The 12,931-nt window shown below is 37.5% G+C and overlaps 1 protein-coding gene and 1 pseudogene across 4 annotated transcripts in view; both read left to right on the top strand.

Moving 5' to 3' along the window:
* LOC134807485 (uncharacterized) overlaps positions 1-12,931 on the top strand; it is a 494,061-nt gene that overhangs the window by 24,831 nt on the left and 456,299 nt on the right. For 2 of the 4 annotated variants that reach the window (XM_063785874.1, XM_063785871.1), the window contains exon 2: positions 7,936-7,997. The exons of the other annotated variants lie outside the window; for them this stretch is intronic. In XM_063785874.1, the coding sequence (XP_063641944.1) occupies positions 7,936-7,997 (62 nt within the window). The remainder of the gene's footprint in view (positions 1-7,935; positions 7,998-12,931) is intronic. 4 annotated transcript variants of the gene reach the window in all.
* Positions 2,187-7,929, top strand: LOC107967561 (small ribosomal subunit protein eS27-like; annotated as a pseudogene).

Genomic DNA, 12,931 nt, shown 5'->3' with positions numbered 1-12,931 from the left:
GAAAACTAGTACAGAAGGACAGAGAGAAAGGATAGAAGGAGGAGAGAAGGAACATGAAAAGGAAGGAGCAGAGGGATGAAGGAAGAAAGAAAGGAAGGAAGGAAAGAAGAAAGGAGGGCAGGGAGAAAAAAAGGACATTTGGTTAGGATTTTGTCTCCCTTCCTGTCTTTCCAAGGACAGAAAGGCATACTTAGCCATAATTCATACTTTTTTTTTGGTAGAGTAATAAATAAGTCTTCATGAAGTCCTGTGTGGTTTGTAAGCTTCTAGATTATAATTTATTGGAAATTTGCAAATTTACCACAGTATATCATAAGCACGTGCCACTTTTGTTTTAGCTTGATTCTTTTAAGGTTGAGGACCACTAAAAGTGTTAATTTTCCTAACGGAGTTTGTGTATTTCTTTCCTCCTGGATAGGCTTTTTAGATTTTTCATCCTTTCATCCTTCTGCACTTGCCCATTTTTTGCTGTAGGGTTGTTTGTCTTTTTCTCAAGGATTTATAAGAGTACTTTATAAAATATGGATAGTAATCTGTTTTCAGTTATATGAGTTGAAAATAATTCTTTGCAGATTCCAGGATAATCTTTTACTCTCTTGATGCCATCTTTTGTTGAATAGCAGTTTTAAATTTTAATGTAATAAAATTGATCAGTCTTTTCCTTTATGAGTTATACCTTTTTGCTATTAAAAACTTACTATTTTATAAAGATATTTAAAAGACATTCTCTTACCGTTTTCTTCAAAGTTTTAAAGTTTTGTCTTCAATGTTTTCTTTTCCATATGGATAACCAATTTTCCTCACACCATTTACTGAATAGTCTATCCTTTTTCCAGTGATCTCTAATGTCGGATCTGATATAAATTAGGTTTTTATAGATGCCTGGTCTGTATCATATTCTGTTGATTCAGTTGTCTGTTCTCACACCAATACCACACTGTCTTAATAACTTTCACTCAAAGCTTTCCCATGTGGTAAAGCACTTTGTTCTTCCTTTTTAGGAGCATCTGGGCTTTTCTTAGCTATTGGCTTTTCCAAATGATTTTCGCCCCACCGAAACATTTTGCTATTAAAAGTCCAAAAGTAGAGTTAAAAGGATTTTACAGTAAACAAACACTCATGAACCCACCACCTAGATTCTATAATTCACATTTTATTATTTTTCCTTGTCACATAACTATCCATCTTTCTATCTGTCCATTAATTCTACATGAGATTTTTAAAATTAGCTTTTAATGTCCCTTAAAAACCTTATTGGACTGTGACTGAAATTAAATTGAATGTATAGAATAATTAGGGGTAATTGACATTGTTATAATACATACCCATTCATATAATTCATGAACATGGTATGTCTCTAATTTATGTAAGTTATCTTTCATACCTTCCAGTAAGGTATTATGTTTTTCTTCATAGAAATCTTGGGAAGCTTTTGTTAAGTTTATTCACACAACTTTCTTTTATTGTTGGATTTTAAGTGGTATTTTAAAAAGTTATTTACATATTATATTTTTGAGATGGATTCATAGTCTGTTATCCAGGCTGGAGTACAGTGGTGTGATCTCAGCTCCCTGCAACCTCCACCTCCCCGGCTCAAGCAATTATCACGCCTCAGCCCCCTGAGTAGCTGGGACTACAGGAGTATGCCAGCGCACCTGTCTAATTTTTATATTTTTAGTAGAGACAGTGTTTCACCATGTTGGCCAGGCTGGTCTTGAACTCCTGGCCTCAACTGATCTGCCTGCCTTGGCCTCCTAGAGTGCTGGGATTACACACGTAAGTCACCACACCTGGCCCTAAAAATTATACATTCTAAAGGTCTATTTCTGGTATATAAAACTATAATTGTACTTCTTACCTGGGTAATAAAATAATCTGTGCACCAAACCCCCATGACACAAGTTTACCTATATAAGAAACCTGCTAATGTAGCCCTTAACCTAAAGTAAAAGTTTTTTAAAAACTTAATAAAAAAATAAAATGCAGTTGCCTTTTTAATATTGATCTTCACACCAATAATCTTATACCAGGCTATTTAAAATTTTTTATGGTTCCAACATTATATATTCTTTCTAGTTTTCTATATATACAGCCATATAGTCTGTAAATAATAGTTGTTGTTGGTTTTTCTTTTCCAGTTATCACACCTTTTTTTTTTTTTTTTTTTTTTTTTTGAGACAGAGTTTCGCTCTGTTTCCCAGGCTGGAGTGCAATGGCGTGATCTCGGCTCACTGCATCCTCCACCTCCCAGGTTCAAGCGATTTACCTGCCTCAGCCTCCTGAGTAGCTGGGATTACAGGCATGTGCCACCATGCCTGGCTAATTTTGTATTTTTAGTAGAGACGGGGTTTCACCATGTTGGTCAGGCTGGTCTCGAACTCCTGACCTTAGAAAATGCACTCGCCTTGGCCTCCCAAAGTGCTGGGATTACAGATGTGAGCCACTGCGCCCGGCCCTGTTATCACACTTTTGACTTCTTTTTTCTTTGTTATTTTACTGGCTCTGATATCTTGTATAAAGTGAACATAGTGATAGCAGGCATTTTTGTCTTAGTTCTAATTTTAAAGTTAATGCTTTTACTTTTTTCACATTGAGTAAATGTTTGCCGTAGAATTTATTTTTTGGGGGGGGGGTAGATGTTTTTGTTTGTTAGCAAATTTGACGTTTATTTTTGAAACAGATTATGAGTTCCCATGCAGATCTGAGTGTTTTGGAGTTTGAAACTATGAGTTCCTGTTAGAATGAGAATAAAATTTCTCAGAGGAAGGTCTCTGTCATATTTTTATTTTTAGCCACTCCTCAAACCCCCACTCCCAAGTGCCACCTTTCCCTCAGCCTAATATTGTATAAGCACTCAATAAACACCCATTGATTGACGTCTAGGTTTTATTTATTTATTTATTTATTTATTTTTTATTTTTTGAGACGGAGTCTCACTCTGTTGCCCAGGCTGGAGTGCAGTGGCGTGATCTCGGCTCACTGCAAGCTCTGCCTCCCGGGTTCACGCCATTCTCCTGCCTCAGCCTGCCGAGTAGCTGGGACTACAGGCGCCTGCCACCATGACTGGCTAATTTTTTGTATTTTTAGTAGAGACGGGGTTTCATCTTGTTAGCCAGGATGGTCTCGATTTCCTGACCTCGTGATACGCCCACCTTGGCCTCCCAAAGTGCTGGGATTACAGGCGTGAGCCACCGCACCCGGCCAATGCCTAGGTTTTTATATGCTTCTAGTCCTGGGAGTTGATGGTACATTCTGCATAAAAAACCCTTGTCAGCTTAACATTGTTCATCCTGAAGCTGACCTATTATAGATGTCCATTTGTTTGTCTTTACATCTCAGGTGAAGCAAGCACCCACAAAAAGGTTCGTGTGTGTGTGTTTGTTTGTGAGTGTGTGTAAACTTTTAGCTCTTTTAGTAATTCAGAGCTTCTGTGAGTTACTCTTAGAACTCTTTTTCAAATAAAATCCTTAACTTCCAGCAATGAGCACAGGTTAGAGCTAAGGTATCTAAACTGAGACAAATAAGCAGTATGAAAGAAAACTGGGAATATGAGGATTTTAAAATTTATTTCAGCCTTGGTGATAAGCAGACATTCTTTCTCTTTGTCTAGACCTTTGTATTAGTCAGCCATTGCTAAAATAATGCCGTATACCAAACTGTCCAGAACTCAGTGGCTTACCACAAGCGTTAGTTTTCTTGGTTCGTGGGCCTGCAAGTGTTTTGGGGTAGATCTGCTTCAGGATGTCATTGGTGAGCCTTGGCTCTAGGCTCCAGGTTGAGTTTAGGTTTGCTCCGTATGTTTCTTCATTGGCCTTGTCCAGCACCAATCTCAGGAATGCAAGATGACAAGTCAAATTACACAATTTACAAAATTAGAAAACAGACTTTACTCTTGTATTTGTGTGACATGTGTTAACATCTCATTGATCAATGCTAGTCACGTGGTCAAGCCCAGTATCAATGGGGTAGAGAAATGTACTCTGCCCACTACAGTGCATCAGAAAGTTACACGGCAGAAAAAGGGAGTGAGTGAAGACCCGAGAGCAATAATCTAATCTACCACAGCCTTTCATATATGATGATTAAATGAGATAACATTATTATGAAGTGCTTAAAACACAGCAAATGCGCAGTAGGGTTTTTTGTTACTATTGTTATTATTTTATGTAAGATGAAGGTATTAAACTAGTTGATTTTTAGAATCCTCAATATATTTACATTTTTATGATTTTGTTTTTCAGTTTACCATTTAAGATTTCTTCTCTTTTTCCTTCTTTGTCTCTCTTTTTCTTTTCTATTATAATATAAACAATAATAACTTCAGCTTATACTTCCAGATTTTGGCTTTAATTAACAAATCTCTTTGGTATTGGTATGATTACATTCTTGTAATCTTTAATACCCTTAGAATCTTTAACTGCTGTAAAATTCAGTGCTGTGCCTGGTTGAAGAAACATGGGTTGTTTATTTACTCTTCCGTGTCTGCACTGGTTGAATGTTATCTTGTGCAGAAAACTGCTTTTGATTCAAACAGGCAACATGATTTCAGACCTAATTACTACAGAAGTAATTGCTCCTTGGCAAATGGGGCCTGCCAGTCTGCCCAGACTTTGAATGTCAAAGAGCCAACTGGAATACAGGGCATGTTCAGATCCTCTAATGGAAATCCATTGACCGTCTTGGTGTGACAGTCCAAAGGACTAGGGCTTTAGCCATCAAAATGTAAAATGGGACTCTCCAAATCCCCGTTTCATCTAAGGCCTCCAGACAATAGTTGCACCATGTAACATTTTGAGAAGATGGTGCTATAAACTGATTTTGCAGATCACCTATATTCAATCTGTGAAAGAAATGGAAGAGATCAAAAGATACTGATTGGAGATTAAAGAAAAAATCTTAGAGTTTTTAGTATGCTGCTGATACCCTGCCTTCATGGCTATGGAGTAAGAGGAAGAGGCTTCCTCCTCACCTAAAGTCAAGCAAAATAGGCTTCCCAGGGATAAATTGAGGTTTCTGATAGGATTCCCTGCTGTTTGGGGGATACAGTGGACTGGTATCTGACACATGGTTAAAGCACCTAAAAGCAAGATGCTCTGGCCAAAGCTTCCTGCTTTGTTGGTGCGACAGGGAATCACACGTGAGTCTTTTTCATGGATCAAATGTGGGCAACAAGTGAGAGAGAAAGCCATCCTTAAACTGCCCTAAGCCCTGCCCATGTATCTGATAGAGGGAAGGCAAGGAGACCTCAATAGAAAAGGCTGAAGGTGTACAGTGAAAGTCAGGTGCTCAGGGAATTGTGAATCACCAGCTAGAGGAAATGAATCCACCTAGTTCTGCAGGTGAGACATCTCTAGCGATGACAGGAGCTCTTCAAAGAACGCTTAATGCATCTCATGAGCAAGAATTAACCAGCCAGGGGGAAAGAGGGTCAGGTTGCATCAATATTGGTCAGGTAAGACCTTTCTCTCTGTAACCTTACCTCTCTTCCTTTCCTACCCCGGCGCCTAGTCCCACTTTCAATCTTGCATGGGGGACAGGACGCTTATTGAGTGAGGGAGAAGAGATGGAGAAGCAGGAGGGGAAACTAAGAAGAGGTTGAAGGTGCAGGCCCAAACTGGGGGAGGAGATCCCCAGTCGGAGAGGAGAGAAATTTTAACTTTAAACTCTATGGTTTTTGACTTGACTTTTAATTGTAACATGAGACTCTTTCAGGCAAAATGATTTTATTATCTGAAAATGCCAGGAAAAACCAGTTTCACCTTCTCAGAATTTCTTCCAGGAGCAGAGGAAGAACTTGCCCCATAGAATGAACCAGGGTTGAGATGGGTGTTGTTATATTTGCACCCAACTAGTTCACACTATCAGAGCGAGAGCATTTTGTTTTGTTTTGCTTCGTTTCTCTCCAGGCAGTTCCCTGACTCTCCATTCCAAAGACAGTGTTTTTCAATTCCTACTCACCCTGTGTACTATATTCCCTTTCCAGCAGAAAGCACGGAAGAAACTTGGAGGTAGGAGCGGAGGATGTATGAAAATTGAAAAGTTACCCAACCAATGACTTCCATTTCTAGCACCAGCACCTCATTTGAAAATTTCTCCTACAGATAGACCATTAAAGATTCCTTTAAATAGTTCCCCAATGTGACCATCAGAATCACTCGGAAAGATTTTTTTTAAATGACGTATTTCCCTTTCTAGTGGTGACTACATATCCATGAGAACATGCCTCTCACAAAAGACCTCTTTTATCCCTCTCCAGAAGAGGAAACACAAGGAGTGCCTGATGCAGAGCCCCAGGCACTTCATGGATATGAAATACCCAGGATGCTATAAAATCGCCAGGGTCTTTAGCCAGGCACAAACAGTAGTTTTATGTGTTGGTGGCTCCACTGTTCTCTGCCAGCCTACAGGAGAAAAAGCAAGCCTTACAGAAGAATGTTCCTTCAGGAGGAAGCAGCATTAAATCACCCTCTATCATGATGAATAGGAACCATCTTGATAAGCATATTCTGTATTTAAAAAGAATTACAGATTACTATGCTCCACCCTGGATCCACTGACCGAGAATCTCTGGGAAGTTTAGGAAATGTCTTCTAAATCTTTTGAACAATTGTGGCCAACTGGGCTACAAGTTGGGCATTTGGGAAGATGGGTGGGACATTTTGAGGGTGCTGGAATCTGCGGTAAATGTATTGCTCTGAAAAGACCATGTATTCAGGTGAAAGGAGTCAGGCGTAAAGAGTTTTTGCTATGTTTTCTATTTTTTTTCCCCTTCATCTTTAGAACATTTAGATTGCTATTTTAAGTCACTGGATGGATGTTAGAGTGTTTACTGGATTGGTCTTTTTCCACTGTATTGGAACATTACTTCTGTTCTAGTGGCTTTTTGGCCATCTGGTAATTCTGTGGATGGGAGCAAAAATGGAAAACAGAGGGCACTATTAGCCCGCAACTCCAAAACATAACAGTTGTCTGACTTTCCACCAATCCTGCCAAAACTAGGCCAATGACAATATTGTTTCTAACCCACATGCATCCCTCAGGCCAATTTGGAAACCCATCCCTTGTAGCAGAACAAGTCTGTCACTAAATGGAAAAGGATCAATAGGTTAAAAAATAAAGATTAGGTCCAGGAGTTTTGCCAGCATCAAGAAATATGCTCCATCAGGAAAGCTGGGTGTAGGATAATAATAATTCTAATTTTCTTTGTCTTTTTCTTTGGAACTCTTTGCAGTTGTTGAATAAGGACCAAATGAAATGCAATGCACTGCTTTATTAGTGTTCTCTTAGCCAGTATACTAATTATTTTTCCTGACAAATGTCTGTGAAGAGGGTGTTAGAGTAGCCTGATTTATGGCTACTTTGCTTTGCAAGTCATATGCTCATGTTAGGAAAGCACAAATAGAAGAATATTTTAAGTGCCAAAAATATGAAATGTTAAACTTTATTTTTGAGTGACTTTATTTTTGTTCTTGATTTAGAAGCATTAATATATTTTTTTGAGAACTGAACAGTGAGGGAGATCTTTTGGCTGGTGTGAATTCTTATAGGCTAGAGAGAAATACATTTATCTACTTCTTGAATTTTGAGTAGGTTGTTGAGAAATTTTAGATAACGTACCTTCTATACCCACTTAAACACTGGGAGATAGGGGGACTGGGGAATGGCATTTTATTGTACCCAGGTTGAAGGACAAGAATTGGTTTGTTTGAGGGGTGAAGGAAAGAAGGTGATAATTATTCTTAAATGACTGAAGGGTTGTCATAGGAAAGACTTTTGCGATGCTCCAGGGGACAGAACTACAACCTTCTCCTTCACTGCCCATACTGAGTTGATTACTAAATACTGATGAGAATCTTATTTCATATCTCTCGGATCTGTTGATTCATCCACATCCTCACTTCTGCTACCTTAGCCTAGACATATTTTCTCTTGCAGGAGGAGGGAACAGAGAGAGGGCAGGAGGAAGAGTGGGGAAGAAACTCATACACTGTTTACAGGTATCCTCTTGTTCTTTCTTATGTTTTCTCTTTTCTCTGATTCATTCTCTTTACTTCACTCAGAATAATTTTTCAAATCAGAAAGCGAATCATGTCACTTGTTCACATAATATTTTCTACTGACTCCCCATTGCCTGGGGAATAAAGTCTGAGCCCCTCATTGTGATGTACAAGTCTCTTCTTAATATGTGTCTTACAGATTTTTGCCAGTCTTAGCATCTAGTCCACAACTTTAATTTTGGACATACAGAGCTACTAGAGGTTTCCTAAATGTCCTTCTCTTCCATGCTTCTGTGCTTGTATCCATACTCTTCCTGGTACCTGGAATGTTGTTTCTCTTTTGATTCCTATTCATCTTTTAGGGCATCCTCCTCCAGTTTCTCAAAGCATTCTGTACATCCATACATTGGCATTTATTAATTCTGTCATCAGACCCTCTGTCCCTACCTCCAGGATACCGTGAGTTCCCTGAAGGCAGTTGTGTCTCTATCCCCAGTTCCTAGCACAGCGCGTTTCTGCAAGGAGCTCTGTTGAAGCTATTTACAGGAGGATTTCATCTTAATGTGGGTTAGAACTTTTAAACAATTATGGCTGTTCAAAAATTGAAGAGGCTGTCTGATACAGAGGAGGTGCTTAGCAAATAAGTAGAATATTGAATGAGTTGTGAACACTTGAATTTTCCTATCACCAGGAAGTACTCAAGTCAACTTAGACAGGCTTATTGAAACACTGTAAGAAGTGTTTCATGATGAACCATTGAAAAATTTCCAAGAGTTATTGCAGTGTACTTTTACTATATATATGTGTAAAATACACACACACACATATGTATTTTGAGCTATATAGATCAGATTATATAAGAAGTATAAAATATTATATATTTTATGTTATATATAATTTTGTATATAAAATAACATATATTTTATGTTACATATAATTTTATATATAAAATAACTGATTTTTTCCAGGTCATAATTCTTTCTCTTTTTTCTTGTTTGAAGAACAGTCAACTGTGAATATTATTTAAGATATTATTTTTCTTACTTTCAGCACTAGGGCTGTTCACACCTTTTCAGTTCCCTTAAACAAGTCTTCAGGGTAATTCTGGCTGCTATTGACAACTAAAGCACCTACATGATGGGAGCAGATTAGAAAAAGTAAATAGTTTGGAGAGGAAAAAAAATCCCATATTTTCTCCTCAAAGTTAGAGAAAAAGAAAATTATGCAAAAAGGGAAAACATGTAACTCTCATAATTTTTAAGACTAACATGTATGACAATTTATAAAATTATCTCTTTGAATATAGCACATTATGTCGCTTTATTGTTCATCCAACTTATCAAAACATCACAAGTTATATAGGAAAGGTACTACCAATTATTATGATGGATCCCTCAGTATAGGCAAATACTAACCTTGACACGTCGTAGTGGTAATCTTGATACTATCTTTGAGATAAACCGTATGTCCTGAAAGAAACTTGTCTATACAAGGTCAGGATAATATTATAGACAGGCACAATGGAGGTATAATTAGAGATAGATGAGGTGACAAAAATTACAAAGTCTCAAGCAAGACAAGTTTGTTTCTCCATCATGTAAGAGGGTGGAGACAGTCCTGGGAGAGTAGGTGACTGCTCCAAAAGCATATTCAGCCAACCGTGTTCCAACTGATACTTTGCGGTCTGTGCCTGGATCACCTGGAGGGTTTTTCTTTTAAAACACAGTGCTGGGCCCCAACTCCAGAGTTCCTGATTGAACAGTTCAGGGGTGGGGCTTGAGAATTTGCATTCTCAAGTTTTCGGGGGAAGCTGTTGCTGCTGGTCAGGGAAGTACACTTGAAAATGCACTACCCTATGGTGCTGTCCTCATCTGGACCAGCCCATGGGAAAAGAAAAACAGAAAAAGATATGATCTGGAGATAATGCACACTTTTTTGCTGAGATTCTTTTAGGCAGATCAGAGTCAAATGGCCTCACCTATCTCCAAGAAAAATAAAAATGCAGCAGCTTCCATTATTAAAGGGAAGAAGAAATCATTCCAATATTGAGTCTTCTGACCTGTGAACAAGATATAGCTCTCCAGTTATTAGGGTTTTCTGTAATTCTCTCAGCAATGTTTTGTGGTTTTCGGGTACAAGTCTTTCACATCTTTTATCAGATTTATTTTTAAGTATTTCATAGTTTCGGTGGTATTACATGTGGTATTTTTAATTTTTGAGTGTTTCTTACACATATAGAAATACAATTCAATTGTCATTCTCTTCAAATTGATCTAAAGATTTAATAAAAATCCAATAAAAGCTTAGCAGGTTTCTTTTTGGGTCAAAATTGACAAGCTGATTCTAAAATTCATGTGGAAAGGCAAAGGACCTAGAATAGTCAACTTGAAGAAATTGGAAGGCTAATATCACTTGATGTCGAGATTTATTATAAAGTAATCAGTTATGGAGATGGAATATCTAGTAAAAGCACTGTTGGATTGAAGTAGAAATTATCACTATTACTACATCTTTCCTTCTTCTTACTCTACCCTCAGACTCTCAGGGCATGAATACTATGGTTTTATGGACTGAATGTTTGTGTCCCCACCCCCATACCCCCCATTTACATGTTGAGGCCCAAAGGGTGGGGTCCTATGATGAGATTAGTGCCCTTATAAGAAGAGGCACCAGAGAGCTTGTTCTTTCTCTCTCTGCCATGTGAGAATACCATGAGAAGCTAGGCTGTCTCCAACTCAGGAAAAGAGACTTCACCAGAAACTGACCATGCTGGCATCCTTGTCTCAGACTTCTGGCTTCCAGAAATGTAAGCAAATAACTTTTTCTTGTTTAAGCCACACAGTCTATGGTATTTTGTTATGGCAGCCTGAGCTAACTAAGACAATGGTAAAGACATAAGGATAGACAAATAGGTCAATGAAACAGAACACAGTACAGAAATAGACCCACATATACATGGACAACTGATTTTTGACAAAGGTGCGGACACAATTCAGTGGCGAAAGGATAGTCTTTTCAACAAATGGTGCTGGAACAATCGGACATCTACATGCAAAAGAAACCAAACAAACATCCATCCAAACCTTAAACTATATATAAAAATTAACTCAGAATCCCAAATTGAATCATAAACCTAAATGTAAAGCCTAAAACTCTAAAACTTGTAAAAGAAGACATAAATAAAATCTTTGTGACCTTGGTTAGGCAAAGATTTCTTAGATATGACACCAAAGGTTTGGTCTGTAAAACAAAAAGATGGATAAATTAGATCTCATCAAAATTAAAAACTTCTGCTTGCCAAAGGATATTAAGAGAATGCAAAGACAAGCCAGAGACTGAAAGAAAATATTTGCAAAGAATATATCTGCTAGAGAACATGTATCCATTATATACATAGAACTCTCAAAAGTCAATAATATAAAAATAACACAACAAAAAATGGGCAGCAGATAGACTTAACCAAAGAAGATATGTGGATTTGAAATAAGCACATGAACAGATGCTTCATATCATTATTCATTAGGGCAATACAAATTAAAACCATAATGAGATACCACTGCACACTCGTTAGCACTGCTAAAATTAAAAAGATTGATATACCAAGTGTTGACCAGAATGTGAAGGAATGGGAATTCTCATACTATGGTGTTGGGAATGTAAATTGGCATAGCCAGCTTGGAAATGTTTGGCAGTTTCTTAAAAAGGTAAACGTACCTTCTCAGAAGACCTAGGCATTCCACTCTGAGGTATTAAAATCATATGTCAATAGATACCCTTTGGCATGATTGTTCACAATAGCCTCAGACTGGAAAAAAATCAAAAGCCTAACAATAAGTGAATGAATAAGCAAATTGTGTCATGTTCATATAATGAGATGCTACTCAGCAACACAATGGGAGGAACTATTGGTAATACAACAACATGGCGATACTTTGAGATTATTATGCTGAATGAAAGAGGTCAGACATAGAGTACATATTGTATGAGTCTATGCTTATAAAACATTAAAAATGAAAATTTATTTCATTGACAGAAGGTAGATCAGTTGTTTCCTGGGGTGAATGTGTGGGAAGGGGTAGACAAGAGGAATTACAAAGGACGTGAGGAATTTTGGATGTGTGGAACATACCGTCGCCCCTCCACATCTGTGAATTCTGCATCAGTGAATTCAACCAACTGTGGATTAAAAATATTTGGAAAAAATTTGTGGCCATATTTAACATGCACAGACCTTTTTGTCATTATTCCCTAAACAACATAGCCTAACAATTATTTATATAGTATTTACATTGTATCAGGTATTATGAGTAATCCAGAGATGATTTAAAGTATATGGGAGGATGTGCATAGGTTATACACAAATACTACAGCATTTTATATAAGGGAATAGAGCATTTGAGGACTTTGGTACCTGAGGGAGATTCTGGAACCAATCCCCCAGTGATACTGAGGGATGACTGTATTGACTCTCTTAAATGTGGTAATTATTTTATGGGTTTTACATATATCAAAACATCAGATTGTATACCTACTGTGTTTATAGTATGCCTGTTTTATTATACCTCAGTAAAGCTGGAAAAAGAAAAAAGTATACAAGGAGATAATGGCATATGATGTTATCACAGATTATATATATATATTTTTAATGCTAGAATTCACTTGAACTAAATGGATATCTGACTATTTTCAACTATTTTTTTAAACAGATTCATGTGCATAAAAGCCTAAGTATGGATGTGGCTCAAGGGATGTTTTAGTTATGTTATCTTCCTGTTACCAAATGGGAAACACATATCTAGAGTAAGAACGATTGAGAGGAAGATATCAGCAGACCAGGATTTTAGTTCCAATTTCCCCAAATGCATGGGGAAATTTATCTGACCATTCTAATTTTGCCACTTGTTAAAATGGCCAAAATAATACTTAACGCAGAG

Source organism: Pan troglodytes, chromosome 10 (genome assembly GCF_028858775.2).
Source record: "Pan troglodytes isolate AG18354 chromosome 10, NHGRI_mPanTro3-v2.0_pri, whole genome shotgun sequence".
NCBI classification, from domain to species: Eukaryota; Metazoa; Chordata; class Mammalia; order Primates; family Hominidae; genus Pan; species Pan troglodytes.
Note: the sequence above shows the minus strand (reverse complement) of the source record. Positions and strands in the feature narration are given on the sequence as shown.